This window comes from Scleropages formosus, chromosome 22 (assembly GCF_900964775.1).
Source record: "Scleropages formosus chromosome 22, fSclFor1.1, whole genome shotgun sequence".
Taxonomy (NCBI): domain Eukaryota; kingdom Metazoa; phylum Chordata; class Actinopteri; order Osteoglossiformes; family Osteoglossidae; genus Scleropages; species Scleropages formosus.
In genome coordinates this window covers 14,082,005-14,106,456 of record NC_041827.1, presented here as the reverse complement: position 1 = coordinate 14,106,456, position 24,452 = coordinate 14,082,005, and the positions used below count along the sequence as shown (strand labels likewise).

Below are 24,452 nucleotides of genomic sequence, written 5' to 3'. Positions count from 1 at the left end.
TTAAAACACTTCATCTGTGACGTCTTCATCCAACGTTATAAAACAAAAAAATAAGAAAAATACTGTAGACAGTAAGTGATATAAATGTTTACCTTTTTCCATGACAAAAAATGCCCCTTGCCATTAGACAGCTTTTTTATATATTGCTAAAAATAATGAATGAATGTAATTTACCCCAAAGTCTGTAAACAAATCCAATATATCCAAAAGGTCTGAGTAATATTGGTTTTGTACTGGTGTGTGATCCTGTTACATGAAGCTTGATTATATATACTTATCTATACATAGGAGGCGTTTTGTAACGACTGAGTTGGATGTGCATGTGCATTTCGTTGTCACACTATCTCCACAGGACATTCACGCCGGAACTACTTTTATCGGTCACCATGTGTTCTGGGTTGTTGGCGTATGTTTGGCGTCACCTTTTCCGTCTGTCGAAAACACAGAGCAAACTCCAAACGCCTTGACTCTGGCTGGAGACGGCTGACAAAATCAAACGTTCAGCCGTTCGCCCTCGCAAGTCTGCCGAGGTACATATGACTCCGGCGAGTCGATCTTTGTACACGTGCGCTTGTACCTGCTCTGTAAAATATATCATTTGTACTGCAGATCTTAATGCACATTTAAAAAGAAAAAAAAAAAACTAAACAAACATTTACAACCAACAGCACAGCTAATGTATGTACAGGTGCTTCAGTGCCTCTATATCTCTCTCTGGTCAATAGAGATTGTTACCCACAATTTATGTCCTTTTTTTAAGACAGCACAATGAGCCGGTGACGTTCGTGTAATTTCGAAGTGGTTGATCAACTAAAATGTAATCCTAAGGGTTGTTAGAAGGACATCGATCAATGTTGCATGTGAACTGTAAAAAGATGTGGTGAAATCTTGAATTTAAAAGTAAATATGTATTCTGTATGGACGGTACGTATAGCATTTTTAAAGTAATTTAAATGTGGCAAAAATAAACTTTTTTTTGTTGTTTTGTTGTTGTTTTTAAAAGAAAGTAGTCTTTTTTTCCCTGGCTGGAGTGTTCGTATTAACAGTTCCGCTGATTTTTTTTTGACATGATAATATACTGCCAGTTTATTGAACTGTGAATGTTACTAATCAGGTTTTGAGGCTTTATTCCGTTAGCAGCCTGATATGCGGAAAATGTATTTTATGCATCTGAAGAACATCTAATACAGCAAAATATCTAACATACATATGTGTGTGGCACCAGGTAGTGCAGCAGCATGGTAATCGAAAGGTACATATATTTGAATCTGACCCTTGTTGTAGTACCCTTGATCGAGTTACTTATCCTAATTTGATACAATGAGAATACTGTACTGTATAAATGGGTAAATCAGTGTAAAACAAAAAAAAACACCTTATAAAAATTTCCAAAACATCAGTAATGAAATATACTGCTACCCGATTTCGAAAGTCACTCACATGACAACAGTTCAGTGGCTGTATTGTCCTTCTGGGAGGTTAATAGGATATTTTCGCTATGTTCTTGACAGCGGCACGCGACATTTTACATGAAACGGATACGGCGAGCAGTACGAATGAAGGAGCAGCACAAGGCGGGGGCCGCCGAGGGCGGACGTCTTACCTTTTGCTCTTGCATCAGAATATGCACCGCAAAGTCAAAGTGTGTAAGGATAGAGGTCTGGGGGCTTAGTGTGTGTGACAAGTTAAACCTGCTGATCCTATTAGAGCAGCTCTGGAGCTGCTGATAATGGAATATTAGTTGAGAGACAGCGGAGCTGAATGAAGAACTTGGACTTACACTGTTATTAAGTGAATGCTGGTGCTCTGCAAGAGGCGGAATTAATATTCTCCGCCTGGCCATGTAATCCCTCTTATAATTCAGCCATCTTTCCTTGGTTCTGTGACAAAATGCTTTGCTCTCCGGATTTCGCAGGCACTCTAAGAGTTTCCCGCAAACTCCGCGCGTTTCACAGCTCTCGCCTGCGTCGAACTAGTAGCGGTCAGTCTGACCAGGATGGGTGTCTTCAAAAACAAGAGAGAAGAAAATTAAACGTAACCTTACGCGGTCCTTTCCAGCAAAGAAAAAGGATCAAATTAAGCGGCGAAACCAGAAACTATGCAAAAATGAACGCTGGGTACCACTCGGGACTTTTTGCAAAATTTTTCTGAAAAATTATATCAGTAGGGCTGGGAATGGTGTGTAGCATAGCGGTGCAGCAAGCAGCACTGCCACCTCACCGCGCCTGGATGGTGTGAGAGAACATGGGTTTGATCCTTTCTCGGTCTGCGTGAAGTTTGCACGTTGTCCGCATGGGTTTCCTCCCACAGTCCAAAGACGTAGAGTTCAGGTAGATTGCCGAGACTATTTTTTGCCCTTTGAGTGTGCACGTATGGCTACCTTGCGACGGACTGGCATCCCGTCCGGGGCGTTCCCCCCCTCAACTTTGTGCCAAATGCTTCCGGGATAGGTTACAATTCACCACAACCCTGCTAGGTTGCAACCTGGTTTTTGAAATTGGATGGATGGATGGATGGATGGAAATACTGTGCAAAATGTGTGGGTTTCATGGTAGAGAACTCATGATGAATGTAAGGAACAAAATATGAATTTTCTTAAAAGACAGACCAGTATTTAACACACTGATTGCTCTTTTGGAGATTTATTCATGTTAGAATGCTGTAAAACACTACACAAAAAAAACAAGGGCTAAAGGGCTGAGTAACAGGCAGACAAATCAGTACATGATGACCATCTTCTACTGCACTTAAAAGCATACTGAGTGGTGCTCTGCCATGATTTCCTGCAATCCCTCAACAAGATCATCATAAAGGCCGTGATGAAGGTATCCCATCATAATTTAATGCAAGCAAAGTGGAAAAGTGTGAGTTTTCTTCTTTTCATAATATTTCTCAGTCAAAAATGAACATGCTGGATTTATTCAAAAGTTTTTACCGTCTAGCAGAGATTTCCTTTGTGTCCGCGCCCATATTTTAACATTCAAGCTAAATCTCCGAATTTCACGCTGGTTAATAAGGGGTTCTGCTTCACACCATGTTACACCCAGAGTGATCTGGAATACCCAGAATACAACATATGGTCTCGCCATCTTGAGTCCATCACAGCCTCCGGCTATCGGTTTATTTCACGGCGCAAGATAACGAACGCTGCGCTAGACGCCGCAGCCCTTTGTAAGCAAACTCGCAGCAAACAATTGCGGAAGATGCCAAATTTAGAATTATGTTGTTTATAAAACATACCTGCTTGCGAGCCAGAGGAGGTGTCAATTACAGCGCAGCGGCAGGCAGATAAATTCACGCCTAGAAGTGCCACGTGTTTCAGCTGCATACGATGAAGGATAAAATAGAACTATTTGAGAAAAATACTTGCTCAACATCCAAGCAAGGTGTGAATTACGTTATAATACTGACTGCCCGAGCTCTGCCACTTTCGAATAAGACACTGGTGGGAAAGCGAGCTGGAGCTCCAACAACCACTATCGATTCCCAGTATGTGTACGGTTACTCACTCAGTCAAACCCGTGACTCATCTCGGCCTCCCCTGGGCAAACTGGCCCTTTAGACACTGCTACCGTGTCATTGATCCTGCAGAAGTCATTACTTGCTGCTCGTCTCAGTGCCCGAGGTACGAATGATTGGGATGAATATCAGTGCTTCATTACTGCTAAAAGGAATGAATCATCCTCACGCTTGTGAATGTCCTACGGGCAATTATGACACGCCGAAGAAACTGTCACCAATATAAAAGGCAGCGGCACATAATGAGAACTGAAAGGAGCCACTTAAAGTCAGATGTTTTGAGTGTCACGGCACGTTTCTATATTGTTTGCGCTCCGCAGACGCGTACCAGAGTAAACGGGAAACTGGTACATATTTTCAAAGCAAGTCAAACGCACACGTACGCCGGTCACAACACGCTTAGTTGAGACTACTGTGTGTATGGATGATGTTTACATTGAAATCTGCCCTGCTGCTCCAGCGAGCGCTGCCCTCCTGCTGCCCGGGTACGGACACCCTTGATGCACGTTCCTCCTTTCCACTGCACATGGACGGCATGTCAATGAGAGCCCGGCTCTCCACACGGAGGCTTAGTGCCACACAAAGGTCACGACAAAAGAACCACTAGAGGACATGAAGTGACCCAAAAAAGCATAGTCTGTGGAGGCACATGACTCACAAATTTATTACTATTATTAACAACAACAACAAGTGAGGTCAACTTCTCTTATCATCATCATCATCATCAATAATAATAATAACAAGAGAAGTGGGCATCACTTCCGGGGTCTTTCACCATCACCTGTTTTTACTACAACTATAACTGTTACATTCGTCAGCAAAAACTAAACTACTATAAAGCAAATTTATTTTCTTCTTACAAATGTCCCGGAAAATATTTCTACAAGCGCTTGCCTTCGATCACAGCAAAAAAAAAAAAAAAAAAAACTTGTTAAAGGTGAGACAATGGTAGAAAATGTAATTACATAAACGTAACGACGAGAAGGGACGTTAAAGACTGCGCTCCACTGGTACAGAGCACTGATATACTGCGGTATAATACACTCCACACGCGGTGCTCTACTCACAGGCTACAGGAACTGAAGCTACTTTGCATGCAGCACAGGTCTGTGAAACCGAGTGGCATAGCAAATCAATCAACTTCTACAGCAGCGATTCTGTGTCGGCCTCTACCTTCCACAGAAACGCGCCTCCCCAAACTCGCACCGCTCTCACTGCCTGCCATTTGTGCTCACACAACCGTGGTTTTTTTTTTTTCCCCTTCCCTTCCCAAAGAACAGTAAAGCACAGTGTTTTTTTCCCAGCAGCACAGACCACCGATTCAGTATGAGAAAAGCCCTTCCCTCAACCTTAAAAATGGATTGTTTCTGCACATATCTGAAATTATTTAAACCCAGATGGTTCCGTAGGACTCGAAATGCATCATTGCGAGTGGCGGCTAGACACAAAGTGTCTGCGTGGGATGGCATTAGCCATTGAACTAAACTTGGGGACGTCAAACTTCTTCACCTGCTCTCCACAGCTCAGCCCGATCCAACATTTTAAAAGTTTAACTGTCATAACGTGTCGGCATAAGACAAACTGTCTGATGATCTCGGCCGAATACATGATGTATAACCTACATTTACTCATTTAGCTGACACTTTTCTCCAACACGACTTACAATGTTAAGCTACTTACAATTATTTACCCATTTATACAGATGGGTAATGTTCTTTTGTTTTTTTTTTTTTGCTGGAGCAATTTAGGGTAACCTGCAACCTTTGGGTCTAAAGGCAGCAGTGTAAATCACTATGCTACCAGCTGCCCCAGTGAACTTTCAGTCCATTTTCTCTGGATGGTCATAATTTACACAAGACTACAAACAGTACAGTTTGGGTGGTATGTTAACCAACTACGGTGCAAAACACTTATAATCAGACTATGTGCGTTCCCCATTCTTTTTTTTTTTTTTTTTTTTTTTTAACTCAATACATATGCACATGTTAATTAAAAGTATAGTGCTAGTTGGAGTGAATTAGGAAGGAATGATTAATGAAAGGCTATACATCCAGACTCTGCCATTAGAGATTTTGAGAAATGACTGGTACAAACAAGTGCCATTATGGAATCAACAATACAGAGATAAATTGCACCAAAAGCAGCCTGTGAAACGGCTGCACAGAACTTTGAATTTTACTGGTTAATTTGTTTCCAAGCTTGCAGTGAACGGAGAGACTCCTTGCAATAGCTGGGCTGATCTGTTCCATTTGTTCTTTTTTTCTACTGAACTCGGCACAGCTGCTCATATTCCTTGCAGTCTCCCCCTTAAGACCAGGCTAACTCGTATCATCGTATTACCCTCTTGGCCAATAGAAAAGCTGAAGCACTCAATTTTTATATGCAAGAAAATTATGAACCGTTTCGATCCTATAACAACTGCACAGGTCATGATGTCATCTAAAACTCCCAAGTTATTTTTTTTTGTAACAAGGACTTTATAAAAAAAAAAAAAAAAAAAAAAAAACACCATTTATCACAAAATTATCCTACAATGGCAAGTGTTAATTTATTTTATTTTCAAATGCTTCAAATAAACAAACTAGCCTGTTTTTTTTTTTTTAGAATATTTCTATTCTTTTCTAGAATACTCAGACTACAGATACAGAAAAAAGTTTATACTCAAACAGGTTTAACAGCAAATTAAAATCCAGTTTTACGAGTTTTAAGAAATTAAAAAAAGCTCAGGAATTAAACATTTTTCCTCACGTCACTGGTATTCAGTTAATTCTTTTAGATACAGAAGACTGCACTGTTATGTTTGAAAAACATAAATCTGCTTATGCCGAAATCGATAAATAACTGCCAGAGTGAAGCTGGATTCCAAGTAATAAACTGTTCACCATCACAAGTGTATAATTGAAAATGAAACTTATTGAAAATGCATTTTTAAATCATTTTCCTAATTTGCTTATTCAACTGTTCCCAGCTGAGAAATAAGCAAGCAGAATTGGATTTATGTATAATACATGTGCTGTTCAAACAAAACAAACATAAAATTTAGAAAGAGACTGAATCATGTCTGCCCTATATTCCCCTGCCTGGGCAGACAGGCAGCAAAGCGAGGCATTTTCTATGCCGGCCGAGGGCAGTAAGAGGAGCTGCTGGTGCTTCTACATGAACATGTCATCATAGCCTGGAGGGGGCATGTGGTCTGGGTCCGGACTGCAAATGAAAGAGCATAGAGCTTGTCAAAACAAAACAATGCTGACAATCAATTCTCCACATTTCATACACACTTACTTTCATATTCTGACTCAACAAGGACATATTTTGCTACTGTCTACCCTGGATTACTACATAGTGCAATTATAAAGTCCTGGTTCACTAACTGCCCACTGGCAAGCGCTCTTTACCCTGGGCGATTCTGTCCAATTGGTCCAAATGGGTCAAAGCGGGCCCCAGGGGGCACGGCACCGGGGGGCAGACGACCTGGTATCCCAGCAGAGGGGTCAAATCCAGAACGTGGAAAACCAGAGCGTAATGGGTCCATGATCATCCCGCCAGGCTGGCCACTGTGGAGGGATGAGGAGAGCATAGTACATTCAAGTACAGGAGGTTTCTCACAAAAAGTATATTACACAGCTACAAAAACACCAGCACAGAGATAATAATGGTAGCATGTGCACTGCCAAAGTAACATGTACTTGGAAAGGAGGGGGGGAGAGGGAAAAAGGAAGAAAAAAAAAAAAAAAAGAGCTTACCTTAAGGGATCCAAGTCTGCACGTCCAGCAGCAAATGGAGCCATTGGGTCAGGCCTACAAACACACCGTCACTTGGACAAGTAGCACCCCAATTCAAACGCACAAAAACATGACATCCATTGCCAGGTATTATCAAGTGTGTTTTGGAACAATCCTAATATGGTAATAATAATAATAAACTGCCCAAAGTGTCAGTGAATGAGTCTGTGTGTGTGTCTGTGTGGTGTGCTTTTGAGACATAACCCTGACACGAACTGGCGTCTCGTCCAGGGTGTACCCTGCCTTATGCCCTGTGATTGTAGGATAGTGTCTGGACCACCAGGACCCTGCATTAGAACAAGTGGTTAATGATAATGAATGAATAATAACCATGCTTACTGACAACAAGTGTTTCCAATAATGTTCCTACGGATTATCAAATTCAAAAGTCACTGAGCAAAGATGCACTGATTATAAATGTGTACGGTGGCATTTACACTACCTGTATTTTAATTTGATAGTGAAACAGAGCACTTCTAAAAAGGTACACCCTTTCTTATGATACATTCCATTAAAGTGGCAGACATATTGAGGTTTAAGCATGTATTACAATGTCCACTAAAAAAGGTCCACCAGCACTGTTTATTTCAACAAGATGATTTATCACACCTTAAGAGTCCTTGACACACTCCCTGCACATTCAATCACTCTAGAGCAGTTTCATATGAACATTTATATCTCTGTGGCTCTCCTTTTTAGTTAACTGCTGAGCGTGGGATGTCATAGCTAAAGACATCACAAGGGCACTGATTCCTTCAAAAAGAAAAAGGCGACAAGAGGAAAAAACAGCATTACTGCAATATTTGCAATAAATGGCTGACATCATAAGAATCTGATAGGGTCAGTGGATAAAGGAAGGGGAGCAAAGGGGCAATGGCGCTGGAGGGAACCTATCCCTGGGTTCAAGCCAGTTCCTCCTCTGCAGCGCTGCTCTCACTCGTCCCGCGCCCAAAGCCAAGGAGCGAGATCATGCTCCCAAAATAGAAGCTGAGCAGTAAATATTGAATAAGGGGAGGGCTTGAGAAAGGAGTGGAGAGGAGGGGAGGAAACAGTGAACCACAGTGGTGTACAAAGGACCCGTACAGACCTGCAGCAAGACCTCCTCTTTTTTTCTCTCCCCTAAATGCTTCCTTTCCAGGTGTTAAATATCAGACTGTCCACATTTGATTCCAGCCCTTTATAATGGAAAACTATGACTTCACTCCATCATCAGCAGGCAGAAATCTTTTGCTTTCATTCTGGTCAATTTTTCATCCAGAAGGTACAAAAAAATGTAACAACTAACCTACCATTTCAATTAGTTCTCAGCAAGCCAAAAAAAAATTCAAACAATGAAATACAAACATCACTATTGATAAGCTCGGGACAATTACTTTTGCAGAATACGTATTTTACAACATGAAACTGGTTTAAAAAAAAAAAAAAAACTAACAACAGAAAAGCCTGACACCTCAGTACTGAACACCATCCTTATGTGAAAAACGGTCTTTCAAGGGCGTAATTAAATAGTGCACTTATGTGACCAACGCTGACTGGATACGACACCTCAACTGCATCCTTACTGTTATGGGAACTCTGCAGCAACAGAACTTATCTGGCATCTGTCCATGGAAAAAAAGTAAGGGCTTCAGTCGAACCAGGCGTCTCATCTCACGGCTTCATCAACGTGTGCACGTTCTGCACCAAGAGACATTCCGCTTTTCACAGGCCAGACATCTGACATGAGCCAGTAATCACGGCAGTTTAACCAGTCTGCAATGTCATTAAAATTCATAAAGCTTCCCCATCCCCAAAAATCACCGCTGCCTGTGATTAATACGGCTCTGCCTCCAAAAGGCAATTAGTAAAAATACATGGGTGAATCTCTTTATGCCATCATTCCACTAAATGGCATTTATTACTGAAAACGCCTTAATTTATTAATCCTCCTCGCGCGAAAACCAAACCCTTCTCTCATCTTCAGTCCGCCCATTAAGGTGCTCTTTTCACTCTCCGGAAACTAAGCTCCACAGTAAGTCAGAGCAGGAGGCAATCAGCACTGTCTTGAAATTAAGGCCAATGTTTAGTTATTCCCTTCAATAATCAATGCAGAATTTAATGGACTCTATAAAATATATTTGTGTTGAACTGAGAAATTATTTGAATTAAAACCATTTTCCCCACATACTTTTGAGAACCAAATTTATGAATGCTAACATTAAGTATTTTTCCGAGAAAAAAAGCACTGTCTAAAATAGCTGATGTAATGCACTCATTGTTTTGCTCTCTCAGATGTATGATGCTTTGGAGAAAAAGGTCTTCTAAGTGAATAAATATAAATGTAGCCCAACAGGACTATCAAAGATCAGACAGAGGAAAATCACATACACAAAAACGAAATGAATTAATTAAATAAATTTTCACAACTCAGTATTACCCCTTCATGGTTCGTGTATTATTTTGGGAGCAAGTATCTTAATAAACTGGTTACTAACTAAGAGGAAAAAAAAATCTAAGTTTAGTACAAAAGGGAAAACAACATCTGCATATTTGACACAGTACAGTTTATTAGTGACTCACTGTTAATACTGTGACTATTAATAATGTGGGTAACATCTGTATCATTAACTTCCATCCATCATTAATGTGGAACGTTCTCAAATACGGCTAAAATATTCTGCTGTCACGTGTGTTACAATGAGAGCAGAAAAAATATTAAACTTAATCCTACGGCTGCTATTATGATACGCATTTAAAAAAAAAGACCCTCTTTGGGAATTTCTTTGTTGAGATTAATCTGTTCAGCAGTCTACAGGCAAAATCCATATAGTGTTTAATCTTTCAATATATGCACAAGAATGCACAAAATATAGATTAAAGATCTTGATTTTTGCTGTGATTAAAATGCCAACTTTTTTTAATCTTCAATGTACAACGCACAGAACGTCAATTAGAAGTTCATTAGAAAGATGACATAGTTGTTTAGTATTTATAGACTTACATTTTTTCATTTATTTGACTTCTCCAAAGCAGATTACTACCTCTCATTATTTACCCATTTATACAGGGTAAATTTTTACTGTATCAATTCTGAATAAGTATCTTGCTGAAGGGTACTATCATGGGAGGTAGGATGTGAACCTCCAAGACCAAAGGCAGCAGCTCTAAACATGCTACCTGTTACCCATTTTTTTAAAAATTAAAATACCTACACTAACTACACCATTTGTGAGACTCTTCATTCTCTTCAAATGCATTTCCTCACATAATGGTGCTAATTTGTTCTGTGAGATTACCCAGTTATCCAGATAGTTTAAATGGAAAAAAGGGTTTCTGAACAAAACCTCACCTAAAATTAATTAAAATACAAAAAAATTATTATTTTTTTTTTACACCAACAACAAAACATTTTACAATATTTAAAAGTATTCAATACTTTTACAATATTCAAAAGTATTATTTAATGCTTGACTTTTATTTTTATTAATTTATTTATTCTTTAACAACAACTGTCTGTCCTATACACCCTCAGACACATTTTGATAATTTGACTTATGGATATATGCCATCTAAAAAAAAAAAAAAAAAAAAAAAAAAAGAAAATTCACAAGATCAGTGCCTATGTCCTTGACTCCCCAATGCAAACAAACCCTACGCCAGGAGAGTACCTGTGTCACGTCACTAATTAGTCTTGTTGTTAACATGGCACATACCTTTCAGTAAAGATTAGATAGCTGTTAAAATACGTAAACAATTGTAAGCAGGTATAAGTTGAACACTGTAGACGGTTTTGGAGGAAAGCTTCACATAAATGAATAATAACAATAGTATTTAGTATTCAGTCTCTTAATACATTTACATTTATTCATTTAGCAGACGCTTCTCTCCAAAGCAACGTACATCTCGTAGAAAATACAACGCGTGCAATTATTTCAATTATGACAGTAAATATTTCTTCATTGATTTTTCTGATTTTTTCATATGGTAGGAATTATTTGGGTTTATCAGGGAATAAGTGTGGCTGTGTTAATGAAGGACTGTGGGTCTGGGGTTCGAGTCCCACTTGGGGTGCCTTGCGACGGACTGGCGTCCCGTCCTGGGTGTGTCCCCTCCTCCTCCGGCCTTGCGCCCTGTGTTACCGGGTAGGCTCCGGTTCCCCGTGACCCCGTATGGGACGAGCGGTTCTGAAAATGTGTGTGTGTGTGTGTGTGTGTGTGTGTTTGAAGGATGTCTTTTCAGTGCCTGTATCACAAGAGAGGAGTCCAGTCACTAGGATTCGAACCCTGCTTGACCACCAGGCGTCACTGTTTCCAGAGTAACAGTGCTAACTGACTTGGCATCACAAAACAGTAACAGTCCAATCCACTGTCAACAACTGCATGTCCTGAACTGGATCAAATGGGGGGGGGGCACCCAGGTTGGGACACCAGTCCATCAAAAGGCACCCCAAGCAGGGCTCGAAGCCCAGACCCACCACACAGTGGGCACCGGCTGAACCAGCCGTGCCACCACACCCCCAGAACAGTAACATCATTGCGGAAAAATTAAAAAAAAAAAAACTGTGCATCTCTGTTCTGAAACATCTGATTTTGCCATACATAATAAAATAACCTGTTGTGGATGTACAAAGAGTATGTAACGGACTAAAAATGGGGTGTGTGTGTGTGAGAAACCGTATTACATGAGGGTGCAGTATATTGCAATCAATGTGACTAATAACTGCTTCCATAGAAACACTGAACATATTTTAATTAGTACATCTTTCACTTTATATCAAAAACATTCTTTTAGGCAAGTAATAAAAACAAAATAATGGTTTGCTGAATTTTTCCTTTGCATATATTAAAGTAAGCTGTAAAATATTAATTTATTCTGCCTTGTATAAAAGCAGTTGTTTCCCAGTCAAGAGGTGCAAACCTGTTAAGAAAAGCTGTTTTCTGTGAGGTATGGCTTGCCTAAACTCTACTTCAGTTTTTTATACAGATGTCTCTGTTCACTAAGGCGGCTGATGGAGACAGGTGCCCTCTATGTACCTACCAGCTGGGATCCCGTCCAGCCAGAGGCCTTCTTGGGGGAATCCGAAGAGGGTCATGGTCTGGCCCCCAATCTGGGGTTCTCTCTCTTTCACTCTTCTCAACTTTCTTTTTACTCTCAGTCTTCTGCTTGAACATCTGCGACAGAAGACCGGTTTGGACCTTTGTTTTCAGCTCCTCTGTGTTCTTTAACACTCTGCAAAAAAAGAAAAAGCTTCCTTGGTCTATTACTTCCTCAACACATTATAACAAATCATCCTGCACAGAATGCAGCCATGTGCTCATTTTAAATGGCTTCTGAGCTGCCGTAAAGAGAAACAAACAAGCTCCATGTGCTGCAAAATACTTTGATGACAACTGTGAGCTGTAAACACTGGCATCAACTAAGAGTACACTGTAACCAACCTGTCGAATGTAAGGAGGTTGTCTGCATCTACATAATCACTGACATTCACTGTCAAGTCTGAGACTTGCTCTGTAGTCATGTCCTGACACAAGAAAGACAAATACCGTACTGTATTACTTCATCCTTGAACAAATACATGAGCATTTCAAAAGAGCTCCCTCAAATAGTGTAAACCTAAAATTCAAAGGGGGTAGGCATCACAAAAAAAAAAAAAAAATCATTTAATTGACGCTTCTTTGGAAAGAGGCTTACAATGTCATTTTCTAACATAAGCTACTTACATTGATTTACTTGTTTAGAAAGCTGGGTAATTTTTACAGGGTTAGTACATTGTTCACAGGTACAACACCAGGAGGTGGGACTCAAACCTGGGTGTTTTGACTAAGTTGATGGCTCTAACCACTATGCCACCTGCTGCCCCACTAGAGACAGACAGAGCAGTTGGTCAACACTCAGTCAGATACCATCAGGTTGAAGATGAGAGAGGAGTCCACCGTAATGGCTTTGACCAGCAGCCGACTCTTGTCATCGCTGGACTGGTATCGTAGGGTGTACAGCTCCTTGTTGCCATTCCAGCCCTGGGGCAGCAGCTCTGACTTTTTGTCACTTGTCTGAGGCTGAAGCACAAAGAAACACGGCAAAATAAGCGCAGTTCGCAGCAAAGGAATAAACACAATCCACGATCCAACCGGAAATGTAAATGAAGACCAAACTAAACTGAACTGATCTCTCTCAAGTTGGTAGAGTACCCCAACTATGAAAGAAAACAAAAAAGGGTCTTCAGCAGCATCTAGGATATCTTAACTTACCTACTCCGTCTACTAAAAACCAAAAGTGGCACCTGACTCTTCTCTAACTGTAGCGGTTAGAGCCGCTGCTTTTTGCGAATCCAAAGGCTGTAGGCTCGAATCCCACTCAAGCCGTAGCCTGGCTTGAGCAGCAGGCAAGGTTCTTACCATAAGAAAAATTAAACTGACTGGTGAATATTTATTATGGGATAGCTACTCGCTGGAGGTGTCAGCTAAATGAATTCAATCAAAGAGGCAATTCAAGTGTGAGAATTATTTGGTTGCTTGTGCTCACATATGATATGGATTGACTCTGTTGTTTTTTAGTCGTTCTTTTTTGGTTTATTTTGTCTGTTGTTGACTTTGTTTGTGTTGTGTTGTGTATGTGTTGTGTTGTGTATGTTGCTGGGGGGGGGAAGCGGACAGGTAAACCACGTGACCTGCATCTCCAACACGTACGTCGTAGCTTTCGGCAGCCTGTCTAGACAGCTGTCGATGACTACACTCACCAGGCAGGGAAATGCAAAATAGTATTTTAGCATAACTTAAATTTAACACGGCAGCGCAGCGGTTACTTACTTAGCCGAAGCAGTACTTGTACTTCTTATAATACTGACTCACCTCGTCGCCAACACCGAGACATTTGTATCCACGTCTCACTATTTCCCAGTGCACGAAACAGACGAGAACATCTTGCGGACAACTGATGCTACTGGCGACCGAGTTGTAGAGCAGCTCCAGCCCTGCCATCTTCAACGAGTCCGTGAGTCGGCACAAAGCGAGCGCATCAAAAGCGCAAGTGCGTCATGTGCGCTCTGTCTGTTTGTGTCCGCCACGTTCAACGTCCGGAGGGAAACCGGTGTTTGATTGCAAGCGTACCGAGACTCCTAAATGCACTGTTAAACTTTGCTTAAAACGTCCTTTGTCTTGCAACTTTGCGTTAGCCATTTCACAGTAAACCTTAAATTTGAACTTGATATTGTTTTCCACAACAATACTGAACCTTTTTTACTAATATGAAAAATAAAAAAAAAAATGGGATAGCTGGTAGCATAGTGGTTAGAGCTACTGCCCTTGGACCCAAAGGTCGTAGGTTCGATCCCCCCCCCCCCTCCGGCTGTAATACCCTTGAACAAGGTGCTTACCAAAAAGAAAAAAAAATTCCTCTGGTAAAAATACCTAAATGGGTAAATGATTGTCAACATGTAATAATTGTGACCTTAACATTGTAAGTTGTACAATAAAAAAACTGAATGAATGTAATTAATATAGACCATGTTTAATAATCTGATTACATTAATGTTGAATGAATAAAGCACAGACAGGTGTGTGTGCTGCAATATACCTGTGGAAATAGTGCTAGGTTGCAGCAGCATACAACATACCTATATGATGTAAATGTCTGTATGTGTGCTTGTCATCTGACACTGAATCCTGGCAGAAACAATTATTTCTTAACTTTTTATGAATGACTATACATGACTGAATGAGATCAAACTCTGAGATGAGTGGTGGATTGTGATAAGCAAGTTTTTTTTTTTCAGCGAGAAAAGGTTTCAAGGTTTCTTTAGAAAGCAGAATAGAAACTCCAACTTTTTCCACACTCCCTCAGTGCAGGTGCTTATCTCTTGGCATTTTTTTTCTGGCTTTCATGTGGGCCATACCAATGATAGCACCAGGAGTTGGTTGACAGCGAAACTTATTGCTGTGTGATGAGTGGAGGTAAATTGTGCCGCTGTGAGCAGGTGAGCTCTTCTTTTTTACACTGATTATTGAATTGTCTTTTCTAAATTTTCTTTGTTAGTGGAGTAGACCTCTATTACACTGTATTTTAAAGAGAATGGATGAGTGGTGTTTTAAAGGTCAAATCTGATATGTTTGGCTGGAGCTGATTTCTTGTTCTCTTTGTGTTAAAGACAGGGGATTTTAACTCTTTACCACAAGGCCAGTTAGTGTCCTCAGCTTCCCAGCACTGGAAGGTTAACTTGTATTTCACAAAGAAGCAGTGGTTTGGTCCTTAATTCTCAATTTTACTTCATAACACTTAGGGTACACTGAGGAACAATTTGTGATTTTTTAAAAATTTTTTTTTTAATAACCTGCAAAATGTAGTAACCATCCTGGAATGGTCCTTTGAACACTTTACAATTTTAACTTTAGGGATACATTATCAGAATAAGTTCAACTCTCTACATTAGTCTGTATATTATAATGCACGTGTCAAATGTGCAAAATCTGCAGCATTTCAAGCATAAAAAAACTGAATATTATTAATGAGAATTTTGTGTGGCACAGCAGACAATGCTAGTACCTTACAGCACCTGGACTTTGCGGTTGGATTTGGGTTCGATTGCTGCCCAGCCTTTATGAAGTTTGTCTGTTCTCCTCCTGTCGGAATGTTGGTTCCTTCGCACAGTCGAAAGAATGCCTGTTCTGTGAACGGATAGATAATTGTAAGGAGCTTAGTGTACGGATAGCTGGTAGGGACTGCTGGCACCATAGTGGTTAGAGCAAGTGCTTTTGGACCCACAGGTTCAAGCCTCACCTCCTGCTGTAGTACCCTTGAGCAAGGTACTTACCCTAAATTGCTCCAGTAAAATTACCTGGCTGTATAAATGGGTAAGTAATTGTAACCTTAACATTATAAAGTGCTTTGGAGAAAAGCATCAGCTAAATGAGTAAAATGTACTGTATTCACAGCTGTACAAAGGTCTCAAATGAATATGATACAGTAATCATTGTATGTTACTTTGGAGCAAAAGCTGTGATAAACTGAATTTCAAGAAGCCCTGTTGTGTGTCATTGAACTTAACCATTTTTTGCCAGATTCATCAGCTCTTTGGTCCACCCCCCTCTCTCTCTCTGTGCGTGTGTGTGTGTGTCGGGGGAGTTTCCCACACTTGAATAAATTCCCGGCTCTTTCTACAACCATCTTCTCAGAGCCTAAATGACCATGAATTTCTGGCTGTCTTTTTCCCTTTTTGGTGAGTCTTGTTTTAACTTGCTTTTCTGCTGAGGATGCAATAATTGCTAATGTATTAGAATAGTACAAGGCATGTTGTTGTTTTCAAGTACCAATTCGCTCTTAAGTTGATATTGACTCCCAGTGACCGTAAAAACAGAGATCTTGGGCGAAATGAGTCCGGAAAAGGTGAGTTTTCAGACTCTTCTTGAATGTAGACAGAGTTTCAGCAGTTATGAGTGTGTGTGGGGGGGTCATTCCACCACAACGGAGCCGAAACCAAGAACCTCCGTGCACACACGCATCGTCCGAAACTGCTTGTCCCAAGCTGGGTCGCCGCGAACCGGAACCAAACCCGGAAACACAGGGCGCAAAGCTGGAGGGGGAGAGGACACTCCCAGGATGGGTTCTGTCACACACACACACACACACACACACACACACACACACACACACACACACACACACTTTCTGAACCGCTTGTCCCATACGGGGTCGCGGGGAACCGGAGCCTAACCCGGCAACTCAGGGCGTAAGGCTGGAGGGGGAGGGGACACACCCAGGACGGGACGCCAGTCCATTGCAAGGCACCCCAAGCGGGACTCGAACCCCAGACCCACTGGAGAGCAGGACCCGGTCCAATCCACTGCGCCACCGCGCCCCCCTCTGGGTTCTGTCATTCACCCTTAAATTATTTTCCAGCCTGTGTGGCTACTCCAGCTACGTCCAAAGGACGAAGGTGTGAGTTCTTAGCCCGACCCAGCGAGGTCCCGAAGGTGCGACGAGCAGGCCATGTGAACGGAACGGTACAGCTCTGTGCTTACACTGACTGCTGCATGGGCTTTTTCAAGTTGGACGGTGGACAACCCAGGCCAGACCTGCTCGGTAAGGGGACTTAGAAGGAACAGGGGGCCACATGGACTGGGAGCGTTGGGTGCACTCCTGTGGGTGTTTTCTGATAATGTGTTTCAGGATGTGGTATGATGAACGTGCAGTGCCCAGAGCCATCCTGTTCTGCCTCAAAGCACATGGACAACTACACCAAGTGTGTGTGCAGCTCGGATTTATGCAATGCCAACATGACATGGATGCCACAAAGCGAAGAGTCACAACGCTCATCCTCTCTGGGTAGTATGGCCTTTCTCTTCTCTTGACCTAGACATAGGGTCTGTATGTCTGACTTGAAAAATCTTGGAGTCTTCCTTACGTTGAAATGTAATATGTGTGAAAGTTGACATTGTGCAATTTTTCTTATTTTACTATTTTTTATTTGGACCTGTGTGTCTCTGTGTTTTCAAAACAGATTTCAATGTTCATTAATTTAGAATGAGATTTATTGAGAATATACAGTGTAACAACATATACAATATAAAAACAACAATTTAAATAGATATTGTTACATGTATTCCTAGTTCAATGAAACCAACCAAAGGATATTTTTCATTTTGGAATTTTTTTCCTCTTATCATGCCTGTCCACCTCCATGCTTCTACTCCCCTCTACACTCATCACTCATCGGCTCTTTTGTGAGTCTAACCTTGGACACAAAGCCAGGTACCTGGGGTCCCTTCCACTCCACACCTCCTCCAAAATCAGCCTCTTATCAGGTCCCAGCCAAGTTGCTTTAAGTCCTTAAACATTCTTATGCTACCATAAGTGGACTTTGGCAAAAGCTTTTTAGGGTAAAGAACAAGTGGACAGCTGTAAAGTAAAATGGCTGTGTTGCTGCAGAGTCCGTTACAAACGTTTGGGGTGGAGATGGATAGCGGCAGCAGGAAGAGTAACTGGATGGTGTCAAAGTGAAAAGTTGAGTGAGAAAAGAATGAAGGTAGAGGGGAATAATGGACAAGGTAGAGATGGACACATTTTATAATGTAAACGGTGTGAGTTTCAGCAGCATTCTTTTCCTGTGGATGAGTGTTGAACTTAGACAGAACTGATGCATACATGAATATCAATGCTTTTTCAGATCTCTGGAGGCTCGGCATGGCAGCCATAGCCTTGGGGACTTTGCTTTTGGTGGCAGTGCTTTATGTAGCAGCTCAATGGAGACAACTTTTCAAAGACCCCAGTAAGAATCCTCCCAAAATACTCACCATATTTCTTATCTTTCCACATGAATGCAATTCAGTTGGAGAGTAAATGGCTCATAAAACTGGAGATTGCCCTAACATTCAATGAGAATTGCACAGGAGGGGACTGAGCACCAACTAGCACACCAATTTAGGACAGAAAACTATAACCATAAGGTTGCATTCTTTTTTTTTGTTTTATTTAGACCATTTTGGATCAGGAATAACTACAAAAATGTGCCTGCAAACTATATTCACTACCAGTGTAGTGACTTGTAAAGCAGATCCCTGTGTGCAGGGACTTAGCACATCAGCAATATCAAGGCACACAAATTTTACATTTATTTATTTCCTTGATGATTTCTTCCAGAAAACAATAGAACAGTACATTATACCAACACACAGAGTGATTAAGATGCAGACATATGATTCTAGAGTACAGTCAATTTGTTTCCCACCACAGTATAATATAGCATACATTAAATAAGTAGATGCATAGTGTTTTAATTTTTTTAACAGACAACGTAGTACACATTTATCCAGATCAGAGAAGTGATTTCAAAAGAGAAATTTATTTCTCCTTGATGCTGGGTGTGATTTTCTTAAACAGTGACTTTGTCACTGAAGATCATCACACAGACTAGATTGGGAAATGTCTATTTTCTTCAAAATTTTTGTGTGTATTTTTTTTCTTTTTTTTTGTCATTTTTTATGTTTTGTGGAGACATTTAAAGGGCAATAAGATATGAAGCTGTTCACAGACAGGCCAGCTGCATTTGTGCCCTCCCTTATAGTTGCTTTCTCTTGTGTGACCTTGGCAGTTCCTGGAACAACTTGAACCCCCCTTCCCATCACCCATTCCTTCATTTCCTTTCTCACCACCCTGAAAGATAACTTTTAGTGTCAGTGCCCAGCCTCCTGATAAAAAATGCCAGTGCACATTGATGAAACATCTTTAATTGATGTGGGGTTCTGTTCTTATAGAGAAGAAGCCTTCTTCACATGGAAAGTCAATGACATCACCGTGCTCATGTGACCGAATAGAAACGTCTGACCTTGACCTCACTAATCTGGAAATACAAGAGGTAAAATCTTTGCTTGTTATTTATGTTTTTCTCCTTCCGTACAATATTACCGATTTATGCAGAGCCACGTTTTTTAAAATCAGGAAGTCTGCATTTTCTCTTTCAGTAACCAGAACAATAAACACTCTTCTGAGTCATGTGTTTTTATGTTAATCTATTATGCATGTGTACATGGTGCTGCGGTTTGTAATTTGTATTTTTGTATTTCAAAAAAAGGGTATTTCAAACAAGATATCCCAATACTTATTGCTGGGGTTTGCAAAATATATGTTCAGGTGTTTGATACAGTTTGCCTTGTCACTAGGTTCTGTGAATTAGAATTTAAACAGAAACTGATATTATGTACTAAATATTACAAATCTATTTTATTTATTTTACAATATTTTTGTTATTTATTACATATAATAAATCACTTGTGTTTTTTTGAGGATCACAAACCCACAAATACACTGTTCACGACCAAAAACAGGATCTGCAGTAGTCAGCCATCACAATGTCATCCGATGTAAAAGTTCTGGATTGTTGTCGACGCTGTGGCCTTCACTACAAACAAAACAAAAAGGATTCCACGGAACGTGTGTGTGTGTGTGTGTGTGTGTGGCCTGCCTACACTGTGCCTCGTGCCTGTTTTCCAGCTGCTGGGCCAAGGGAGCTTTGCCTCTGTGTGGCAGGCCTGCTTGGACGGGACTCCGGTGGCAGTGAAAGCCTTCCCTGCTGCACACGCACAAAAATTCATACATGAGAGAAAGGTCTTCGAACTGCCCCTCATGGAGCACTCCAGCCTGGTGCAGTACTTAGGGGCAGGAAGGGAGCTGAGAGGAGGAGAAAGGGTACTAGTGCTGGAGCTGGCTGAACATGTGCGTATTATTTTACCTTTTCCAAAAAGTCAGTATTTCTTTGTGGTTCTGATTTCAAAACCAGAGTTTATGACAACCAAATTGCATATACCGTATATATAGCTATATACTGTATACTATATATGCAATTAGTTACATTTATATAGAATTTTATACAATACAGTGAAGTTTAGATGTGGATCAACGATTAATAGCTATTAATGTCAACATTGTTTATGGATTTGCTGTAAATTGTAAATTTGTAAATAGTGGTGCGAGAGAACGTGGGTTCGACCCCTGCTCAGTCTGTGTGGAGTTTGCATGTTCTCCCCGTGTCTGCGTGGGTTTCCTCTGGGTGCTCTGGTTTCCTCCCGCAGTCCAAAGACATGCTGTTCAGGTTCCCCCATGGTGTGTGAGTGACAATGAGAGAGTGTGTTTCACGGATGTATGGATGAGTGACCCAGTGTAAGTAGTGTATCTAGCAGTGTAAGTCACCACGGTGAATAAGGTGTGTGGGCTGGTAACACTACATTGAATCCATTGCGAGTTGCTTTGGAGAAAAGCGTCTGCTAAGTGAGTAAATGTAATGTAAATGTTTTTAATACATTACATTTGTTTCAATACATACACTTTTGTTATGATTCATTTTAAAATAAGCGTTTACATTTCTTATTAGAAAACCTCTTGGATGAATTGTTACAAATAGTTATCAAGGTTAATCTTTCACTGTTATGTGGGTTTATTTAATGAAGGGGTGATATTTCTCAACTTAGAAAAGAAATTTCTCTCTTAAGGTTTAGCCTGTAGCTTTTTTGCAATACGTTTGTCAACTACATCATCTGATACTGTTTTCAAGGAGGCTTTCATGCTTCTGGATAGTCTTCAAGAAATAGTTTACACATTAGTACATTTCTTGGAGAAGTCTCTCTTTACATTGTAGGTTATCATAACATCAGGTTAGATAAATTAGATGTTTTTTTGCTTTACTTTTGTACTTTTCTTTGAAAGAAATATCTTTAAGCCAACATAAAAGCAAAACAATATTTCATAAGAACTACATTTATGCTGTAAATGTCTTTTTTACCATAATGTTTCAGCCATGTAAATGTAAATTATAATCTGGACATTTCTTTTAACTTCAGGGTTCTTTGAAAAACTTTCTGTCCTTGCACACCAGTGACTGGAGATCGTCTTTGAAACTGGCCCAGTTTTTAACCCAGGGACTGGCCTTTCTTCATTCCGACTTGTACAGAAATGGTGAGAAATGCAAAAAAAGCCATCATTATTCAGGAAAACAACAACTTGTCTTTATGTGGTATCATATTAAAAAAACATTTCTGCATGGTAATTGCTATGGTTCATGTGTTACGTCAATGCCTGTTGATGTGTCGTGTTAGCATTGGACCAGGTACTAATTCTCACCCCTGTGTATGTGTGTTTCTGTGCCTGGGTCAGGTGTACACAAGCCACCTGTTGCTCACTGTGACCTGAGCAGCAGCAATGTGCTGGTTCGATCAGACGGCTCCTGTGCGCTATGTGATTTTGGGTGCTCCACTGTTCTGCGCTCATGTTCTGAACAACCCAGGTGGCATAAACCTCAAGAAACGGCTCAGGTGGACTTTTATCCTAGTAACACATGCCCAGTGCATATCGCAGAACATATTTACTTTATGTCAAGAGCACCATATGATCACAGACTGCCTATAATAAATGCTAACAAAGCATGTAATTAGACTTTCCGTAGAAATTTTGATGATGAAAAGGACCAGGGAGAAGAGGCTCTTTTTCGCTTTGTTGTGAGGGATTACTCATTTTTCTCATGCTCCCTTTCATTAGTCACGGGCTCACGTAGGAACCCTGCGCTACATGTCCCCGGAGATCCTGGAGGGTTATGTGAACTTGCAAAGTGGCAGAGGCCTCATGCAAGGAGATGTGTACAGCCTGGGCCTGCTACTTTGGGAGCTCTGGAGACGATGCTCAGACCTCTACAGAGGTGAGCATCACAGCGTGTGGTTGGTACCATTTGGTTTCCAGCATGGTGTTTTATTTCTAAGTTCTTTTTTAAACTTTATCTAGATTTTCCTTTGCTACTAATAGGCTTAGTTTAACAATCCTCACCCAAGCACAACCTAGACTTTCAAAATTCACCATCACAAGGTGAATGTTTTTACAAGGTCTGGGAGCAACATCACTGAGGTCAATTTATACTCAAAAATACAGTAAGCAAAAATATAGTTACTTACAAATGTCTTTCCCAATTTAATGTATATTTCAAATGGTTAATTGATAATCGTGTGTTGGTCTGTAAAACTTTCCCTTGGTTGTCCATTGCTCTTTTGTTTACTCTGAGTTATACTGCCAAATGCACAAATTGTATCAATACCCACCTTTGCTGTGCTGTGTTTACAATTTCACGAAAATATCCAATAACGGAATACAATAATGCAAAGGACTCTAAGTGACATTGGCTTGCTTCTGCTGGCCTTAGAAAGATCCCTTGCCTCCAAACTGTAGGAAGCCCTGTGCCAGAGCATCATTTGCCATATGAAGCAGAGCTGGGCCCCAATCCCTCACTCAATGACCTCCTGCTCTTTGTGTCTGAAAAGAGAGAGCGCCCCCTGTTGCCCAAGGAGTGGGAACGATTCTCCCAGGTACGTGAAACAAAAATTCCTACTTTAGAGTTAGTGTAAAGCTGCAATGTCCACACTATGAAATTTAATTTATTATTTATCATTTAAATGATTACCAGATGTAAAGATGTGCGTTGTTTGCATTAACTCCACTATATGTATAGTGATTTTGAAGTCTTTGTCAGGTATTCTCTGATATGAAGGACACTCTGGAAGACTGCTGGGATCACGATCCAGAGGCTCGTTTGACGGCACAGTGCGCTGCTGATAGAATAACTGCCCTTTCACTAAATTGTCTTCAGTGACTTATATCTTGTGGCACATATGAGTACATGTGAGTACTTTAGCTATCAGTACCTTTCAATGGAAACATATATGAGTGAAAAATCTATTTTCTCCAGTCACTTTTTTTTTCCACCGGATTCCTATATGATGAGATCCTGGAATTCTTGAGTCTCGGCAAGTCCTTATGTATCTTAGCTTTATGTTTAATTTGAGAAAAAAAAAACAGTAATTTTTATAACTAACTTGAAATGTACTGTGTTTTATACAGTATAACGTTTTTAAAAGTAACGTACAGTAACTGCACTGGTGATGTCCAGGATAGACTCTGGACAACCACAACCCTAGATAGGACAAGCAGGTGGTGAAAATGGGGGGACAAATGCTTTTTGTTTACGGTAAAACCCTTAAAGTGAAAAGCATTTTAAAGGAACACTTTTCAAAGGAGGCACTCTTACCAGTTTCACCGAATGCCTATTACACACAATTTGTAACTTTAAAAAAAGTTCCCATTGATATGAAAACTACATGAGTCCAAAACACTACATTTGCATTCCTCTAAATCAGTGTTAGCAACAATATATAATATTACATCAAATCAAGTTACAGCACACAATTGTGTCATTATACAGTAACAATATATTCTCTGAATTTGTTTTTACTCGTTTTTGTCACAGTTTAGTCATTGAAAATTATTCAGTTTTGTCTCCAGGTTGAAGGAAGACAACCAAGCAAATGCATCCCTTGTGAACACTTTAACTGTATTGATTTGGACATATTCTTACATGTACGTCTGTCTATTTGGTACTATATACTGAACACCTGGACATTTGTAGTGGAAAAGCACAGGAGATGACTCTTGTTTGCCTCTTAACTTGAGCTATTAGGTATTTTTATTTTATGAATTTTTACCTCAGCACTGGCTATATTTATACAAACTTTGTATAATAAAAATCATGTATGCTGAACCACTGAAAGAACGCTTCATTTGCTTGTATCGTTGGCTTTACTAAGTTGTTGTGTGATTTAAAAAATACCCAGGAAATACTGAATTTACCAAATCGGTTTTGACTTTTTC

The 24,452-nt window shown here is 40.4% G+C and overlaps 2 protein-coding genes across 6 annotated transcripts; one reads left to right on the top strand and one right to left on the bottom strand.

The window, feature by feature from the left end:
• Nucleotides 1-6,177: 6,177 nt before the first annotated feature.
• psmf1 (proteasome inhibitor subunit 1) lies at nucleotides 6,178-14,344 on the bottom strand. Its single transcript, XM_018742238.2, has 7 exons — nucleotides 14,129-14,344; nucleotides 13,184-13,336; nucleotides 12,719-12,801; nucleotides 12,318-12,509; nucleotides 7,263-7,316; nucleotides 6,915-7,073; nucleotides 6,178-6,723 (listed from the first exon to the last, which is right to left on the bottom strand). The coding sequence occupies exons 1-7, from the start codon at nucleotides 14,255-14,257 to the stop codon at nucleotides 6,672-6,674; spliced, it is 822 nt and encodes a 273-aa protein (XP_018597754.1). The 5' UTR covers nucleotides 14,258-14,344; the 3' UTR covers nucleotides 6,178-6,671.
• Nucleotides 14,345-15,118: 774 nt separating this feature from the next.
• LOC108928424 (bone morphogenetic protein receptor type-2-like) lies at nucleotides 15,119-24,351 on the top strand. 5 transcript variants are annotated; one of them, XM_018742344.2, is made up of 12 exons: nucleotides 15,119-15,252; nucleotides 16,448-16,491; nucleotides 17,172-17,354; nucleotides 17,442-17,597; nucleotides 18,439-18,540; nucleotides 19,526-19,626; nucleotides 20,262-20,483; nucleotides 21,605-21,719; nucleotides 21,918-22,075; nucleotides 22,299-22,455; nucleotides 22,977-23,113; nucleotides 23,278-24,351. In XM_018742344.2, the coding sequence occupies exons 2-12, from the start codon at nucleotides 16,455-16,457 to the stop codon at nucleotides 23,395-23,397; spliced, it is 1,488 nt and encodes a 495-aa protein (XP_018597860.2). In that variant the 5' UTR covers nucleotides 15,119-15,252; nucleotides 16,448-16,454; the 3' UTR covers nucleotides 23,398-24,351. The 5 variants fall into 5 exon arrangements, with proteins under 5 accessions (XP_018597860.2, XP_018597859.2, XP_018597862.1 ...); XM_018742343.2 differs by having other exon boundaries at nucleotides 16,334-16,491; XM_018742346.2 differs by lacking the exon at nucleotides 16,448-16,491 and having other exon boundaries at nucleotides 15,121-15,252; nucleotides 17,190-17,354.
• The last annotated feature ends 101 nt before the right edge of the window (nucleotides 24,352-24,452 follow it).

Excerpts from the sequence above, each read along its gene's own strand:
- psmf1 (XM_018742238.2), bottom strand. The coding sequence starts at position 14,257 with ATGGCAGGGCTGGAGCTGCTCTACAACTCGGTCGCCAGTAGCATCAGT. Across the intron at positions 7,317-12,317 it reads GCTGGACGGGATCCCAGCTG|GCCTGACCCAATGGCTCCAT; the intron begins GTAGGTACATAG and ends GTGTGTTTGTAG. Across the intron at positions 7,074-7,262 it reads GCAGACTTGGATCCCTTAAG|TGGCCAGCCTGGCGGGATGA; the intron begins GTAAGCTCTTTT and ends ATCCCTCCACAG.
- LOC108928424 (XM_018742344.2), top strand. The coding sequence starts at position 16,455 with ATGACCATGAATTTCTGGCTGTCTTTTTCCCTTTTTG. Across the intron at positions 16,492-17,171 it reads GCTGTCTTTTTCCCTTTTTG|CCTGTGTGGCTACTCCAGCT; the intron begins GTGAGTCTTGTT and ends ATTATTTTCCAG. Across the intron at positions 19,627-20,261 it reads CTAATCTGGAAATACAAGAG|CTGCTGGGCCAAGGGAGCTT; the intron begins GTAAAATCTTTG and ends CCTGTTTTCCAG.